Genomic DNA, 19800 nt, shown 5'->3' on the forward strand with positions numbered 1-19800 from the left:
TATGATTTCATAGACCACTCTGTTCATATACAGTTTGGACTCCGCTGTGGCCGGCTCCACCATCTCAGTGATGTGCAACTCCTGTCTTCTGTCTGCTTAACTCGACCCATGACTGAGAACATTTTATATCTGCCATTCTGCTAATTCATTTCTCATTCCTCAGTCAGATAATCCCTGATTTTTATATCCTACCTCACAGTTATTCCCTTGCATTTTATTGTTAAGAAGTGTCAGCCACATGTCATTTCAAACGACAACTTGTGAAACAGTATTAAAAACTACTGCCACAAGTCTGCTGGTGGAGACAAAGTTCAACTTGTGGCAGCTAAGCAAGTAAAAACTATAAAACAACAAAGAATTCCAGTAACGTTTAGTTTATGTGAGGCCATTCTACAGCAAACTTCAGTCCAAGGTGCAGCCATGGGAGGTGAAAGGAGAGCTGAGAGAGCTGCAGCACCACCTACAGGTGGGCACAAAGACAGTAACTAGTATCAGTATAAATATGATTTGAACAAATTTGTATAAGGACATTTAAAACTGCGGCCGATATACGCTGGCTAAAATGGAGACATAAGGAGTACACTGGCATTAGGCTATAGATACACAACTCCGTTTTCATTTAAAAACAATCTCCGGCCATACTAGTGTTTTCACATAGTTTACGAGAGTAGCTCTATCAATGCTAGCTGTTCAAATGCACTGGGCATGCACGCGTTGGCAGAAAAATCCTAGAAGGGACAGTAATGTCGCTGGCCACAATTTATCGCAAAATTGTTGCAACCAGTAAATTACTCGCCTTTGGAGTATGCGAGGAGCAGGCACACCGTAAAAACGCAATTTAGATGTATACAGGTAAGCAACACTACAGGTGCCCTGGGAAAAAACTCTTGTATGTCCACCAAGTTGGAATACGGTTGATGATATGTTGTAATGAGCCACTCCAGGAAGGGCCATATAATAAGCACACACCAATCAGAGAGCGATTACAGAGTCTCACTTTTGGACATTCTCGGTTTCCACCAATCCCCGTTGCATTTTCAGAAGTAGATGGCTCTGCAGAGTGTTTTCACAGGTCTCCATTTTTGGGGGGTTAAAAAACCCGAGGGAGTGTGTACAAAAGGCAAACATGGAGAAAATGTAGTAGTGTGCACGGAGTCTTACTAAAGCCGCTTTTCCACTGCATAGTACGGCACGACACGGTTCAGTACAGCTCACTTTTGCGGGGCTTTCCACTGGGAACAGTACCTGGTACCTGGTCCTTTTTTTAGTACCACCTCAGCCGAGGTTCCAAGCGTGCGAACCGTTACCAAAACGTGACGTGTAAACTCTGCTGATCACTGATTGGCCGGAGAAAATCGTCATTACTGCGTCACTGGCTATTCCTTTCTTTAAAGGTACAGACACGCGGAAGTTTCGAAAGTTCTCCAGCCACTGAGTGTTTGTAAAACCGGGAACAATCACATCCCACCACTCTGAAGGACGGTTAAATGTCCAAACAGATGGTCTGTTGCGGCGACTTTTTTGTAAAATGTGGAAGATCTGTAATATACAGAATCAGCATTTTAATGTTACACTGGCAGTTAAGTTCATTTTATGCTTTGCAACAGTGATAAAAGTTAGCTAGTGATGAGCTTTTTTAAGATGCTTACCCTTGCGCGTTCTCGAGCTAAAGTGTTGTCGTTGTCTGCGTGTTGTTGTAATAGTTCCACGGTGTCACGGCAGTAGAGGCGGCGCAACTCTAACGACACGTGAATAATCCCGCCCACTCTAAAGCGGTACTAAACTGCAGTCGAAACGCAAACCCAGCCGAACTGAGCCGAACCAAGGTGAGCTGTACTGAACCGTGTCGTGCCGTACTATGCAGTGGAAAAGCGGCTTTTGTAGTCATGTTATAAGTTTGGATGATAGCGAAGCAGCACGCCAACGTGGCCTGGTCACAGAGCTGCTGAAATGGCTGCTGACTAGAAGGACATAAAATATAGAAAAGTGAAATCTTAGCAGCACTGATCAAAAGCCATCTTCATAGAAGCCACTGCCTTCTCAATGATCACTTTTATTTTATTATTACATTTTTATTAAGAATTTTTTATTTTTTTGCCATCATAGACAATGCCATCCATCCATGTTCCAACTCTCTTACTGACTAAAGAGTCAGTGGAGAGCCCTTACCTACGTTGGCAGCACAGGGCACAAGGCAGGAGCTCACCTTGGACAGGATGCCACTGTTTTTGCACATGCAGTTCTTTTTAAATTACTCTTATCTTGTATTTCTGCTACAAATTGTACCAAATGCCCACTCATCCCTAAGGCTCACATGGCACAATTGTTTAAGCAGACAGCTCGTTGAGTGCCAGTCATTTGTTCTGGGGTTGAGCCAACCACTATGATAAACTTATAGGAAACTGAGAGGAATTTGTCATATGCCGCCTTTAAAAATTTGTGTATTTCTCCTTACATGTTTAAAAAATATCTCTGTAAGTGGGAATTCGATTTGAATTAAACATATGTGACTGGTGTGCATGGGGTGTCAAACTTAATTAGTTGAGTTGAGGATGATGAAGACGACGACATTAACATCTTTATCATCTTGAGTCCATTATTAATTAAAACATGTAATAACACCAAAATGAGATTTTCTAGATTTCTCGGTGTTGTACAAGACAACAGTGAAATCACCGGGTGTTTTTTAACAATTGGAATGCATTCAGGTTAGGGTGGAAAGTCCAGAGTGTTAGCCACACTGCCAACTGCGTACAAAAATGAGAAAAAATGTCAAGCTTACATTCAGAGGTGACAGCCAGTTAAGTTAATAAAGTCTGGTGCAGCATTTTTGGGCATAAAAGGGGCATTTGCTTCATTAAAGTTTCTGCACTGTATGTTGGATATTCTATATACTGTAGTAAACGTCGCACCGTGTTTATCTTATCAGGTTTATCAGCAAGCACAAGGCAGGAACAACCCCTGGACAGGCCGCCAATCTATCAGTGTGAACACACACACACACAGGGTGCCAGTCCTTCACAGTGTGAACACACACACACACACACACACACAAGGTGCCAGTCCTTCACAGTGTGAACACACACACACACACACACACGGTGCCAGTCCTTCACAGTGTGAACACACACACACACACACACACGGTGCCAGTCCTTCACAGTGTGAACACACACACACACACACGCACACACACACATGGTGCCAGTCCTTCACTGTGTGAACACACACACACACACACACACACACAAGGTGCCAGTCCTTCACAGTGTGAACACACACACACACACACACACGGTGCCAGTCCTTCACAGTGTGAACACACACACACACACACACGCACACACACACATGGTGCCAGTCCTTCACTGTGTGAACACACACACACACACGCACACACACACAAGGTGCCAGTCCTTCACAGTGTGAACACACACACACACACACACGGTGCCAGTCCTTCACTGTGTGAACACACACACACACACACACACACACACAAGGTGCCAGTCCTTCACAGTGTGAACACACACACACACACACACACGGTGCCAGTCCTTCACAGTGTGAACACACACACACACACACACACAAGGTGCCAGTCCTTCACAGTGTGAACACACACACACACACACACAAGGTGCCAGTCCTTCACAGTGTGAACACACACACACACACACACACACGGTGCCAGTCCTTCACTGTGTGAACACACACACACACACACACACACACACACACATGGTGCCAGTCCTTCACAGTGTGAACACACACACACACACACACACATGGTGCCAGTCCTTCACAGTGTGAACACACACACACACACACACACATGGTGCCAGTCCTTCACAGTGTGAACACACACACACACACGCACACACACATGGTGCACACACACACACACACACACACAGGTGCCAGTCCTTCACAGTGTGAACACACACACACACACACACACACACACACACAAGGTGCCAGTCCTTCACAGTGTGAACACACACACACACACACACACAGGTGCCAGTCCTTCACAGTGTGAACACACACACACACACACAGGGTGCCAGTCCTTCACAGTGTGAACACACACACACACACACCAGTCCTTCACAGTGTGAACACACACACACACACACAAGGTGCCAGTCCTTCACAGTGTGAACACACACACACACACACAAGGTGCGCTTCACGGAGATTCTGCTCACAATAAAACGGGTTTAGAAAATTGATGGATGGCCTCTTTTAGGTACAAAGCCTTCAGCATTTTTTGAAAACACTGATGATAGTCACTCTTCTTTACTTAAAAGAATTATTATTTGATTTATCACTATGTGCTCTTTGCCAACTTCACAAAAACAAACACACAAAACAATAAATAAAATATATTTGTACTCCTATCATCAGTTATGGTTCTCAATGAACCAGAAACAATTAGACAGGAGATAAGTAAACGTTCACCACACATATCAATGATTTACAAAAACTAAACACATTAATGGAAAATGTTAAGAACAAGAATGGGCAACCGCTTTAACAGGCGAGGCCTCACCTTCCAATCCAATGATGGCTCCTTGACAAAGACATCCATGGTGTTGAGCAGGAGGTCTGGGTCTGCTCGGTAAGCTCTGAGGGAGTGGACCATGATGCTGTACAGCAGGCCCGATACGCCCATTGGCAACATGAGATTCAGTAACTGGCGTGTCAGTCGGAAGGGCATCAGTTCGGGCACAGGTAGAAACTATAGGGGTAAGCAATAAGAAGTGGATGAGCCACCAGACGGGATTTGCTCTTACCACATTGACAGATTTCATTACCACATTTAAGTAATACAAGTTCATAATTATCATCATATAATAATGATAAGAACATCACAAAAGGAGGAAGAGACCTCAATGAACAGCTGGCAGGTTTATTTATTAACCACCTTCAGTTTAGCAAAGCACACTGTAATGCTGCCTTTCCAAAGCAACACAAGTTTATATTTCTTTTTGCTTTAATGTCTCACATGCACTTCACTTCCTAACAGGCTCAGTTTGCTATTCTGGTCCTTTGGATACATTACGGATGCGCCGTTGCTGGAAACCTGTCACGTGTGCAAAGTCTTTTTATGAGGTGCAGACATACGGTGAAGTGCAGTCAGCATGACTTTCTAATTATTAATCATGTTTTATCAAAGCAAAGCTCTATTTAGTTTTGTGTTTGCAGTTTATCTTCACAGCTTCTATTTTTTTGTGAATCAGACAACACAATAACTAGTTTTTGTAGCCTTATCATGCCTGATAAATGGTGACACTTAGCAAACCCACCATGTTCTAAAGAGAGCTGCTTTAGTGATTTAACGGCTCCACCTAAAGGACATTCAAATTCTCAAAGGCTGATCTTCATGTTCCACACAAAAGGAGATACTGTAAACACATGCAGCTCATGCCGGCTCCAACCTGTTTTATTCCAGCTTAAAAATTTATGAACAAAACCCGAGGTACTGGATCACCCAGGCCCTTCCCAGATTCCATGAAGTGATGATACAGAGCACTGGATTCTTTGGACACGTGGGTTGGTAAATGATAAAATGCCAGCAGGGATCTGTTAAAACCACAGCCCCTCAGTCCTGTTTGTTTCCGGTAGTTTTATCAAAATGTGTCACTCAAGTAAAAATCATTCACTTATTATTTCTTTGGATTTTTTTTTTTAGAACAGCACTAACTAACTGGACAAACTTGTTAAGAACGCAGGCTCTATTGTAGGATTAAAGTTGGACAGTTTAATATCTGTGGCAGAGCGACGGGCACTAAGCAAACTCCTGTCAATCATGAAGAATCCACAGCACCCACTGAACAGTGTCATCTCCAGGCAGAGGAGCAGCTTCAGTGACAGACTTTTGTCACCGTCCTGCTCCACTGACAGACTGAGGAGATCGCTCCTCCCCCACACTATGCGACTCTTCAATTCCACCCGGGGGAGTAAATGCTAACATTAATTTTATTTTAATTGTTTTCATTTTTATTACTATTTAATTGAATATTTTTTCTTTGTATCAGTATACTGCTGCTGGATTATGTGAATTTCCCCTTGGGATTAATAAAGTATCTCTCTATCTATCTATCTATCACTAATGAGAAGGTAGGTATGCTGGAAGAAGCTGGAAATGACAAAAATCAAGAGTGGAAGGAAAGCTCCACTAGGCCAATGGAGAAGCCCTCATCAACAATGAAATGGCTCCAATACTGATGCAATTCGGTGAGCTCTCCTGGGAAATGGACACATTAAGGTACAAATGTCTGTGCTGATGCAGTATTCACAGTGCAAATGTTGTGGCTGGTAATCCATGAAAGACCCCACTGCCTCCTTCATGTGGCGCCCATCTCTGCCTAACCCACCTTTAGAGTTCTTAGAGCAGAGTCAACCTCAAAACCAGTGGGCATTAGGCAGCCATCAGACCCAGAAAGGCATTACAGCACGTCGTCTACAGGCGTTCGTGGGCACACACAGCGTCATAGAGTCGGCCAAGAGCATAAGTTAAAAAAAAAAAAAACACAAAGACCACAATGATTCAAACTATCGGGAAAGTAATCAAGGAAATTCAAAAAGGAAGTAAACCTTAACAAGATTTAAAAAGTCACACTGGCTGACTCAGACAGTAAACAATGGCAACACCCAGCAAAGCTGTATCTTTTACCGCTTCAATTTTGACATTTTTCACTTTTATTATAATTATTTTATCTTTGTCTGCAGCACATTAAACAACTGTGACAAGGTGCCTGCATTCATACTTACAGGTTGCAAAAAATCAATTTAAAGACCACAGTCCACATGTGTGCAAAATGTAGAGCTAAATTAATGTAAGAGTAATGAATACTTTTACTGTTGCATTTGTGGGGGTCTAACACTTTATTCTTTACCTTCTTTTGAATTTATATGAGAAATTATATATCAAAGCATCAAAAAACTTGAATATGTTTTTGCAGGAAAATCAGCTTTATAAAAAATACATTTCCGACAGTAGAACCAAATTGCACTTTGGCATGTAAAAGTTTTGTACAATTAGATTATTGCTTGAAATTGCAAGATGTTATTAAAACGTTTTAGTGCAAACCAGAAACTGAAGCCTTGAAAGATTCAGTAAATAACAGCATTTTAAACATTAACATGAGCACAATCTTCAGTTACAAAGACAACTAGAGGGACAAAGGGCAGCCTCGCGTTTGCTTTTGAGCCCCTACACACTGGTTGAGGGTCACGTGATTTCTTACTCTTTCCACATCACAATAACACAGCTTCATGAAGCTGGCGCAGCCCTTTGCCTTAGCAGCCCAACTGGCAGACTGGTTTCTTGCCTTCACACTTCTCCATTACTTTCTCAGAGGCACAAAGATGCTACTTACTACCTAGCATTCCCAAAGAGCAGAACACGCCAAGGTGCTCAATTCAAATCTGAATGCGCTTGCAGGCCAGAGCCACAAAGGAGAGGAAATGTGAAAGATCCGATTTGAAATTTGGTAAACGTATACTAGGTGACCTCTACTGTCCGCTTTGGGGGTGATGATTTTTATTACTCTTTTTATTTATTTTTTTACTTTTATTGTAGAATCAACTCTTGGCAGCGGCCGTGCGGCACATGTATACAGGTGCCATTCTCATCCCTACCACCTTCGCCATCACTTCCCCTACCTCTTCATATCTTAAATCATTCTTGAGGCAGATTGAAGAATTAGAGAAAACGTACTAAGTAATTGCAACACAAACACTGACTTAATCAGTTTTAATGCGAAAACATGGCGATGGAAGAAGAGAAGAAACGGGCCGCTAGGGTAGAGAAAAGAAGAGCTGCTCAGGAAGCAGCAAGCGAATCAACCTCTGAGCAAACAAATGGTAAACGTACAGGATATGAAAACCATGAAATGCTCAAATCAAGTGTATTCACTGCACGTTATCATGCAGTGCGCCGTTACTGTATAGTGTGTCCCCTTTAGCTCTATTATGGCTATATTGGTCTGCCAATTTCTTTATGGCTTGCCCAAGAGACCGTACAGTAACACAGTTAGTTTTGCTGCAGCAGTTTTTCACTCTGCTTCTTAATTTTGCCAGAACTGCCTTAGTGAGATGAAACAGTGGATGGCTGAAAATGTTATGTTCATAAATTAAAGAAACAAAGAAAGAAAGCCGTTCTCCAAATATGAACAATACTGATAACTGCAGCTACTTGTCAGATACATAAGCACATTGTAGACAACTGCTTTTATCTCGAAGGGATCCCATGTCCAGGAGTCGGATCAGGTGTGGGTGGCCCATAAGTGCTTCTCTTTAGACAGAGCCTGGGGTTGTTTAGTTCACAGCAGAGAGATCTTGAGGGGTTTCTAAAGCCCAACGATGTTTCTCATTTCTAAGTCAAAGTCCAGAAGAACCCCATCAGACTGACCTGTTACTCTTGTTACTTGCTGCAGGACTGCAGCCTTTTTGAAACTACAAACTAAAGAGAATGTCCTCAACTCAAGCTGTCAGGAGAGCTTAAAGGCTCATTTAATACCACGTTTAGTATTCACAAAGTGATTTAATCAAAGTGAAAGTGGAAAGCAAGAAAGCACAGGTGAAATCCTGCTTCACACGCTAGCTCCCTCTCGCGCTTGGTCTGCTCCTCTCCAGACTGGCTACAGTTAATCTCTACGTGATCTGTAATAAAGCTGCTCAATGTTTAAAAATAAAAATTAACCTAAAACAGTGGATACTTTCTTTTCTGTGTTTCCCATGGAACGAGTATGCAGCTTGTATTCTCTACATGCAAATAAGATTTGGAAGAACTTACTGGTTGACAGCCGAAGGTAAGAGTTCATCTCAGGAGGACCTGCCCTGTGTGATGGTCAGATTACAAACAGTTCTGTGAGTTATACACTTTATACTATAGCTGAATAACCCCAACCTTAATCAAGAGAATGCCCGTGTTTGAAATTATTTCTGCTATTAAAAAATGAGTGGGACGGTCTAACACAGGGCTTTATCTGATTACGTGTAATAGGCTGACATTTCTGACTATAGGGATATGATCTAAGTTCCTATCATCAGTCTAACGAAAAGGGAATGAAGTGCAAAATCCCATCACGTTCATGTATACTCTCAGAAGGCAGTGATGGATCTGGCATTGATACCAGCTTTCAGACCGCAGTACCAAACTGGTCCTGAGGCAAATAATGGAGAACTCCAAAACTCCCCGTCTTACTGATGCCTGCCCCATGCACCGCCAAGACTGCAGCTAAGCTTTGATTCCCTGTCAAGTGACAGTTTCATCTCATTATGTTTGCACCATAACATTTCAAAATTTGAGTTTTTTGGTACAGCATGCCACACTATCAGAAGGCCTGTGATTCTGTAATTGTGAACTTAAACTGCACAGAACTTTCACCAAATTGCTGTGAGGCATATTTTATACAGCATGGACAAATAAATCATACCAAAGGAAGCACTCTTCCAAACCTATAAATAATAAAGTCATAAGCATATGCATTCTGCAAACCTGTATGGTCCCTAGTCAAAATGGTCTGAAGCTTTCTAATGTAATTGCATTTGTTAAACCAGTCCAGCCATTACTTTTCTAACGTGTTAATCCAGTTGAGGGTCACAGGGAGACAATACCTAACCAGACAGCACTGGGCACAAGGCAGGAATAACCTGTTGACAGGACACCAGTCAATCACAGAGTACACGAATGTACAAAGCTGTATTCAGTAACACTTAGGTCACTGCACCTAATGTGTACATCTTTAGGATGTAGGACAACAACTGGAGTATCAGGAAGAAAATCCAAATGGAGGGTGCGAGGATTTGAATCATCTCCTGAAGCTGCGAGGTAGCTGTGCTAACCACCAAGTGAAATGTAATGCTTTCTCACAATTCTGCACCATGAAAAATAATGTAAAGCTAAGATCAGAAACAAAATAAATGCAGCTTTGTTTAAAACCTGCACACAGCACACACAACATTAATGCAAAGAATAAATCTGGAATTACTTTATGACAATGCCTACTTTCATTCAACACATTATTGAGCAGAATTGTGTAAAGACACACTACTGGGGCCCTTCACACCAATGGAAAACGCCTTTACGATGCCTCACTGGGACTGGGACTGCTCTTTTCATCTTTAATCAAGTCAGACATGTTTTAAGTTCTCTGCGTGTATTTGAGTTCAGTTGTGGTTTGTTAAAATTTTTTATTGAATTTCTGTAAAAAACTAAATTTCAACTAACTACTGTAATTATCTGTCTGTCTATCTAGAAAGTTTACAAGTTAACAGTGCATCTGAGTTTTGCTAGGAGTGAAATGTAAAATGGCAAACGGTGGTATTTAAACAATTTAAACATTAATAATACTGGGTTGGACTACAGCAGCCCCCTGAGACCCTAAACAGGTTAGAAAATGACTGACTAACTGAAGAGAGGGCTGTGAAAGAAAGAACAAGAGGCTTCTGCACAAGCTGAACGGATCCTTATGCCTAGAAAAACGATACAACTCACTCATGTGCGCCTGGCTGAACATTTCAGCTAAAATTGAGATTTTTTAGGATATTTATGAAAGATGGCCAACTATGGGAATTTTCATATGCCAAAAAATATGATCTGCAAGATTCAGAAAAATGTATGCATATTTCATACACACATATACAGAGGCAGAAAACTAAACCGTACTGATCAGAAAACTGAAACTATACCTGAGTAGCTGATCCAAAAGCATGTCCAAAGTCAATGCCCACCATGCCCCCAGTTTCCATGTTAATCATAAAGTTGGACAGATGACGATCTCCAATTCCCAAAATCCAATGACTGATGCACATGAGAGCATGGGAACTGGCGAAGTGAGAGCGCAAGGAGAGAAAGGCCTCGGGAGTCATACTCATCTGCATGAAGGCTTTCCTGTAAGGAAGATCACAAGAGTTTAATGGTCAGGTAATCTCTGGAGACACACTAGTAGTGGAATAATCTACTCAGGGCTCTCTGGGATATCAAAAAACACCTGCTAGAGACTTTATACAGTGTCCTTGGCCATTATAGATAGACTTTGAATTATAAAATAAACTGACAGCTTTTCAGGAAAAAATGAAAACCAATATGTTGAATTTTCAAGTTGACTTTTTGATCTTATTCTCTGAGTTTTTTACATTCGGAACTGACATTTACTGCTCTTTCCTCGGCACTGACAGCTAAATGTTCGGCCTTATCGATCCGATTCGTGAATGTCTCCTTAAGATGCTCCAATTGATCAGCAAGCATGCTCAGTTTAACCGAGTTTTCCTGAATGCGCTCTTCAAGTTTACCCAGCACCTGTCAAAGTTCAAGTTGCATCTCTTGACGTAGCCATTCATTGGCCTGTTTCATCTCCTGTTTCAGTCTCTCAAGTGCCTTTGCCGTTGCTTTCTCATTAGCCTTCTCGCTTTTCTTTATATCTTGCGTGAGCTCAGCGAGCAACACTTTCAATTCAGATAGCTCAATTGTGCCTTCTTGTACCGTAGATGAAGCAGCAGACTTTGCTGAAGCCGGTGCCCGCTGCTCCAGGCCCGCGTAATTGCGTAACTGAAGCCGCGGACTTCCCGGCCCTTTCCAGTTTCAGGTAATCTTCTCCAATCGGCGAGCTATCCACATCTGCACTCACGATCGCACCTTCGCTCCCCTTCTCGCTCTCAGCCGGCGACGATGTAGCGGACCGTGGTCCCGAGGAGTCTGTGCTTTCGCCCATTTGATCCAGGTCTGTCTCTGATAGGCCGTATCTTGAACTGGGGCTTGCTGATCGCAGCTTGGATGTTGCTTTAGTTTTCGATTCTGAGACTTGAGTTGGTCTCGTCCGATGCGAGAGATGGACGTCTGAAGTGGACCTCCGCTAGCAGTGGTGCTATTTTTCATATTATTTGCTTATTATTCTGAGATATCCTGTATTTATTCAACTCGAGAGGGACTGCTACAGTATATGTAAGCACATATAAACATGGCCAGCAAGAAGGGGGGTTCGAAAGAATCAAAGACTTTTTGATCTTATTAAAGAAAAATAAACATACACAACAATACATAAAGACACCATATTCTAACACAATATAATACAAGAACAGGGGGCACTTGTTATAGTTCCAGTATAAGATTGCAAAATAGGTAAAGGAAAATATTATTTTAACTCATCTCTAATACAAGTTTTGAGTAACTTCTGATTTTAATCCACAGAGGCAATGATATGCTAACTGGTGAGAAATCACACAACCTCCAAAAGTGCCCCCTTCACAATCATCCTTCACAAGACAAATTTTAACAGTACAGTTCTCATCTGGGTTTAATGGACATGTCTGGTCTTTTTAAATAACAGTCTCACCCATCTTGCTACCACCAAACATCTTCACTAAGTGAGACTTCAATTCTATTAGCACATTCTCTACCACCATAAAATACTGGTCAGAAGTTCAGCCTCTTCTCTCTGCCTTTGTTTGGAATGGTAAGAGGCACTCCATTAAGTTTGATTCTTGATAGGTCTGGGGAGGGGGTTGTACCTTCTAGACCTACAGTTGAGTGGTATCATTGGTTGTTCAAACAAAATGGAGCTGGAGTAAGCCAACCCTGCAAACCCACCATCTTAGCTCCCTACTGAAACCATCATTGACTCCCCTAGGCCTAGGTCATCTTATTCCTTACCTTCACTATTTGAAATTAACGTTACAACCCCCTACTTTAAGCCCTTCAGTCCTACATGCTCTCTACATGTGCCAGACAGTTGAGAAACATCTTGGCGTTTACACAGTCTGGCACAACCAGAAACCTGCTCTTTATATAGTCGGCAAGTCCATCTCTTTTCAGCTATGGGCTGGTAAATGTATCAAGACACTTAATGACATTTTTAATAACTACAGACTCAGAACATTCCAATTACTAAGGTTTAGGTTATCTGTTCCTCCTTCACCTCAGATCAATCCCTAATGTAAATGGGGTCCTAATGCTCCTGCAGGTCTTTTCCATCTCCTTTACAACTTGTCCTGCTTGTTATCTCCAGGCTTTATGCCAGTGGCATCCCCCCATGCAGGCCTACGTAAAGTCTCTTCTAGATCTCGACAGTATGTATATTTTTAGTCTGGGAACATGACCTTCCTTCTTTTCCACCCTTCTAGTGGAAAAAACTACATCTCAGAACATATCTGCATCCTTTATACCTCAAACTATCCTAATTTTCAGCTTAAATTTGTACCTCACCCCTCATAAGCTTTATGCTTTATTTAAGTCCCTGACATATCCCTGGCAACTTACTTCATATGGTTTAGGATCTTCTTCCAGCTTCTTCTTTTTTGGACTGATGTTTCTAATTTCTTTCAGCTAATATTCTCCTTTGTTGCATATATTTTTTCTCCTATACTCTTACCCTTACTTTTATCCAGCAAAGTTTATTTTATCTGGGCACCACTGCAACAAAATTTATCTAGCCTCTCGCAGGAAATCTCTTGACTCTCTCTCTGTGTAAAGTTCAGGAAATCCTCTTTCTTTAATATAGTCTTGATTTTTTAATGGATCATCTGGCTCCAACAAGCTGCTGTTGGCATAGTGGGGGACTTTTTGGCCAGTGGTCCATATCGTGATCGTAATCTAAATCTCCAAGTGTTCCATTTTCCTCTTTCTTCTCATTGGTTTTGGGCTCACTGTGACTGCAGGGCTTCTCTCCCTGATCTACTCAGGACTCTACAACTTTTAATCTTTAGCAAACCTATTTTATATGGTGGTAAGGGGAGTGGACACAATGTACGTTTTGTTGTTCCCTAATTTTACTGCTGATTTTGCTTTGATTGATATTTTTCTTATTGAAGTCAAATCTAAATTTGAGCACAAAACAAATTCTATCAGCAGAAGATGTTAGAAGTAAAAAGTATTTGTAATCAGTTTCTGTTTATACAAGGCTGGCTTTTTGACAAAGTAATCTCATGCTTGAATCTGAAATACGAAAGGTTACATACCGGAGAAGATCTCCGGAAACAAGATGTTCTAAGCGTTGGAAACTAGTGATGGTCTCCGTTCTGTTTGCCCTTCTGCAAAAGAAACGAGGAAAAGACAACGGAGATGAAAACAGGGAAAACACTGAATTGATACTTCCTTCATCAAAGACTAAGTCATGTTGCTCACCAGCTACTAACTAAAGAAGCAAATCAACAAAAGTGATAACATCTCAGCTTATAAGACATCTTCTATATATTAAAGACAACCTGCAAAAAAATAATGACAGGGAAAGGAATCTTCACCACTCTCTGCCTCTTAAGACCCTTACCTGTAGGTATAGCTGCTATAAATAAAAGGCACAAATTCCCTTTTAATAGCTTTAAAATATTCAGTTCATTTTGAATATTTACAATTATTAAGTTTTGCCACTAGAAGAAAATTAAATGACGAACAATAAATAAAGGGTGAATGGTTCAACTGGAAAAAAAGGACAAAATTACAAGAAAAGGACAAAAGGTTATAAATAAGACGAGGAGTTTCATAGCTTTTTGTTGAGAATTTATAAAATAATCAAACACAGAAAAGAAAAAAAACACAAAAACCTCACAGACTCAAAATAGTGAAAACGTTCCGAATGAACCGCTGAAGCCTTTTAGAGGGTGTCAGAGTGTTCTTTCATCTCACATACTGTACTTAGTGTCTACCCTCATGTTTTACATTGAGTATTAAATGATGACATTTCCACTGCATTCTGGTTTGTGGATAAGCTTTGCATCAGCCGAGTGAGCTGGACAGCACGGTTCAGGGCATCGCTAGAAGTCACAGGGTTGACCAGATGAGCAGTGCTATGCTTTATTTATATTAGAAATAGCCTGCATGTATGTATGAATGTACAATCATTTACAGTGGTGATTGGTCAAACACAAATAAACAAATACATACAGTACTTTACAATGTTCCTTGTAAGATGTATAGAGGTGCAAACAAATTGTAAACATATTCTAGTAATACAAAAAGAAGCAAGTCAGTAAATCTAACACCAAATTACAAAATGTTCTCAAAGTAGGGACTGCACAATAACCGACATCCTGGGGAGCAATTATTAAAAATGCTTTAAAAACTGACAATGAAAGTGACCCGATTAGCTTGTCTTATGTCCATCGTGAAAGTTATTTGTGCTCTGGTTGCTAGTTATTCACTATTTAGCAAATAACCAAGATCAAGATGTAGATTAGACAAGAGCCCTAGAGGTGGCACTTTAGGATAAACCAGTACCACTATCAAGTTAAACAATTTGTACAATTTTGAATATTATGTTTAAAAAAAAAAACCACTATTTATGTTTGTAATGGTATGCAAAGTGTAAATTGTCTGAAGACAGCACAAGCAGAAAATGACACCTTCTGCAAAACACACAATCACTGATAGTTGTGTGCAAAGCGCGTTAATTAAAGTGATATGGAGATCAAATCAGTCCTTACGCTGAGCTGCAACCATCAGACTCTCCTTACAGGAAGCCTAAACATTTTCTTGTACTTGCTCTGTCACAAGCTTTTTTCAAAGTGGCAAAATGTTTTTTTTTTCATCTCAATTACAATACTTTTGTCTTTTTTGTATCTGGTCTCGATTTTTGCCTTGTGCCTGATTGCTGACAGGTTACATTCTAGTAGGTTAGGTGGAATCAGAATAGATGGATGGATAGAAAACATTATTTGCTAAAAATTGAAGTAAGTTTCTTGCCGACAGTCAATTAAATTGGTTGCAAGTCAAGATGTAAGAAGTTAGTAGAGTTGCACAGTATTCCAGTGCTGGAAGAGTACAGAAAAACCCAAAATTGAAAGAACTACGGTAGCAGTATTTCTGGAATTTTGATACTATGAAACGTAAGCTTTTCTCTCAATCCTCCACCCTAATTATCTCTAAATTCTCACTATTACAATTAAGGAAAAACATCCATTTTGTACACTTCATGAACTACATGCTAAATGTGATCCAAACATCATGGGGACTTCCCACAAATTTCCTTGACATGATTGGTGAAACAACCCCAACCACCATTCCCATTGCAACTGGGACTTCACAGCTACTTCATCAGAATCATTTTAAAATCAGTGCTGAGGTCTGAAACTAAACCAAAGTCAAATGATATCAAAGCCAAAATATGAACATCGGTTCAGCTTTATGAATGAATGAATGAATTAAATGTCTTTACCTGAACAAAAATGCCACTAATTTTCTACAATGCATAAATATTTCATCCTATTATGCATGAACTGACAATTGTATTGCCTAATAGTAAATAGTGCATACTGGGTAATGTAACCGAACAATTCTCCTTATGGGTACCCAATCATTAGAGATAAGCCTGATACATAATTACATACTGTAAATAAACAGTGCAGAAAAATAGATTACATATACCTGTACTTGTGGCCAAGGTTAACTTTCTGATGAAAAGACACTATACGAAAGTGAAGTAGCATGTAGACCTACTACAAGTGAGAGACAATATTCTAAATGTTGATGAAAGTTTTACTGTCTAGCAGCAAACACTTACTTGTACATGACTTCATAGCGGCGTGCCCCCTGCTCCTTTGAAGCGACCTTAGAAAGCCATGCATCATATATCTCAAGGGGTCTGTATAAATTGAACACAATAAAAGAAGGCAAAATAATGCAGATAACACAATGGCAAACAGCAACACTCTACTTCCAAAAATGAAAAAAGCCATATATTCACAAAAAGTAAGCTCTATATTTTTGCAATTAAGTCAAATGTATAATTTAGTACACTTGTTAAGACAGAAAAACAAGCAATCAGGCAACTTTGCACCCAAACATTCCTCAGAGCTGTAGAAAAGGTTGTGTAAGGGTACACCTCTGGGAAACATCCATATTTTCAGAGAATGTAAAAACTAAATCAGCTACTGGAGTGAAAATGAATTTGGTGTAGCAACAGAGATTAGGGAGTGGGTAGAGAGTGAAGTGCACTGCTTCTAAATTCACTGGTTTCAACCTCCCCATGATATATTCAGTCCACTATCCCTGTCTGAAATCTGTCTCACCTTTGACCATCTGTTAAGTCAGTCATCATCTGGTAAGTGACTTGGGTCATTTAAGATTTGGCCTACCTGATTTCATAACTCAATTTATCCACAAGCTGTGAGATACATGAACCTAACATTTTGACTTTAGCAGCCGTCTGCAACAATCTAATCAAGATGTCAAAGTGTGCTTGGGAAAAAAAAGGATTACTGTTGTCCTTGGACTGTATGTTTGTATTTGTGCTTATGTGTGTCAGTGTCAACCAAGTCAGAATCCATGCAACTGACTGTTTACTGGATTTCATTGCTCTCCATGTATTATTCAGCAATTTTTACTTCCATAAAACTGATCAGCAAGTTTTCTTATTTATCATTCAAGCTTTTGGACAATATGGAAAATGTTCTTACTTCTTGGCTTCATCTTCTGACATCTTGTTCAAAAGGAATTCCTTCAGAGTACAAGTGTTCTCCAGCCATTCAATTAGCCCAATTCTGAAAGAATAAGCAGGAACAATCACAGTGCAGATTCAAAATGAAAATCACTGCTTTCACTTAAAAAGACTAAGAAATTGTTTAACAGAACAGAGCCATGTGTCATTTAGAGAGCTTCACAATGGAAGATCAGAGAAATGTGCTGGTGTTTAACTGCTCCGCCAGTGCACTGAATGTTGGGTTCCTCACTCTACACTATCAAACAGCAAGGCAAATATGGTAATGATTGTAAGAGTCACCAAAAGAGCAGGGTTCAAGAAAAAAAAAATTGTAAACAGAAGGGTGACAAAAAGGATAGACAACATTTGCTATGATGTTTGAGACAAAGGAGCAGGACAACTGTGTGTACTGTACAAAACAAATAAATAAACTACTAATCCATATTAATGTTTTCCACTAAGAGATCAATTTAATTAAAGTAATTGTTTTTGATAGAAAAAATGAATTATGTGTCTTCTTGAAGAATAACTACAAATATATTTCAGTTTAAAAAAAAAAAAGGCTAAAGTATTATGACAGTCCTTTAATTCACTTTTTAAGGACTGAATGTAATAGGAAAAGAAAAATAAAGGAAAGGCCTGAGTAATAAGGGATACTAATTTGAGTGTAGGTTAATTGTAGGAGCTTTTATAAAGGCGTGATCATCGACTAATCACGTAGTTAACTTCTCATCAAGCCTACGCTCATGTATAAGAAATGTTCATTAAGTTGGCTATCATGGCCTAAGAAAGTGATTGAGGTGACTTTCAAAGAGGACACCTTAGGAAGGCACATAGCCTGAGGTGGCAAAAAGTCAGTGGGACAATCATCTTTATGTAGGGCCAAATGTGGATACAAGTGCAAAATGTTTAATAATGGTGTTGATGCAGCACTGATATGACAGTTGAAAGTATAAAGGAATATGTATACTATATACTGTATATATCTCTCTCTATATATATATATATATATATATATATATATATATATATATATATATATATATATATATATATATACACACAGGTCAAATTCAGTTATAGCAAATAACACAATAATGACATTTTCAGAATAACAAATACTTTTAGTGTGCCCAGATAAACATTCATACTATATCATTTTTAATGGATTTTGTTTTAATGTAAATTTCAGTATAATAAATGGAAATGGCCACTAAAGATAATAATACTTAATGCCGCGCCTACACTTTTCACCGAGTCTCAAGGACTCTGCAACTGGCTGTCTCTTTCTTGTTAGACCAAAAGAAAATAACAGTCTGTTGCAAAATTTCTGGTCTCAGGCAGTCACTTTAATTCACTTTATTATAATCATTCTGTAACAATATAATGGTTCATGGAAAGACCAAACTATCCCAACTGCCATATCGGTTTTAGCGCTGTTAGAAGACAATGCAAATGGAAGAATTAGAAGAGAGCACGTATTTAGAGATGACAATGACTGGCTTCTAAGTTGATTTCAATTTCCAAGAGCTACCCACTTGGAGCCGTGTGCTGACCTGGCACTGGCTTTATAAAGGCAGACTTTGATGAATTGTGCTTTACCTGTTCCTTTGCAAGTTCTGTCCATTGTTGGGTTTTTTGCCACATTGTCACAAAATTATATTCGCAAATCTGTGGCAGTGTTGTAAATCCGTTCATAGTGAAGAGTACCATAGACAGTATAAGAGTAAAATGAACTGAATTCAAAGGATTCTGCATTTTCACTATGACCACCACAGCCCTGTATACAATTTCTGCCTGTAAGACTAGTGTCACATACCATACAATCAATTAAAGTGCTTTTGGTGACTTTAAGTCCTACCTGTACTTAGGCAGTTTACAAAGGTGTTTCCTTTATTTTGTCAGTTTCGTAAATGTCTGAAATGCAAACACAGTCAAGCTTACCCTTGAAATTAGCCTACTACTTAAAGAAAGAGCAGGCTCAGAATTTGGAAAATTATTAATACATTTCAGGTACCAGTCACACAAAAAATCTGGGCTGGCACTTGGGGCTGTTGGAAAGTTCCACTTAAGTGGATTTGCACCAAGCTTTGTACCTGGTTGTCATGGGGATCACATGGTAGGTTTTCAGTTGAAGGTTTCGCTGACTGCATGCAGCATCTCGTGAAAGAATGATGTTCATGACACCAAAGAGCTGCTCAATGCGTTGGTCCTGTCGCAGGTCTTCACCTCCCTTGACCAGGAAGGGGTATTCTCGCTCATCATTGCCTTGGATGATCAGCCGTTTGGGTCTTCGTATAGAGCTCATCACTTTTACCTGCAAGACACCACATGCTTCCTCTTTTTTATGAACTTTGTTCTGTTTTACCATTAAGCC

At 40.0% G+C, this 19800-nt stretch overlaps 1 protein-coding gene across 1 annotated transcript in view; it reads right to left on the bottom strand.

Moving 5' to 3' along the window:
* The window catches only part of prkdc (protein kinase, DNA-activated, catalytic subunit), a 263584-nt gene that overhangs the window by 16551 nt on the left and 227233 nt on the right, over nucleotides 1–19800 (bottom strand). Inside the window, exons 79-84 of the mRNA XM_039754497.1 lie at nucleotides 19520–19740; nucleotides 17401–17484; nucleotides 16506–16586; nucleotides 13969–14040; nucleotides 10705–10906; nucleotides 4556–4744 (exon numbers count right to left, since the gene is read on the bottom strand). Coding sequence (XP_039610431.1) covers nucleotides 4556–4744; nucleotides 10705–10906; nucleotides 13969–14040; nucleotides 16506–16586; nucleotides 17401–17484; nucleotides 19520–19740 — 849 coding nt within the window. The remainder of the gene's footprint in view (nucleotides 1–4555; nucleotides 4745–10704; nucleotides 10907–13968; nucleotides 14041–16505; nucleotides 16587–17400; nucleotides 17485–19519; nucleotides 19741–19800) is intronic.

Source organism: Polypterus senegalus, chromosome 5, assembly GCF_016835505.1.
Source record: "Polypterus senegalus isolate Bchr_013 chromosome 5, ASM1683550v1, whole genome shotgun sequence".
NCBI classification, from domain to species: domain Eukaryota; kingdom Metazoa; phylum Chordata; class Cladistia; order Polypteriformes; family Polypteridae; genus Polypterus; species Polypterus senegalus.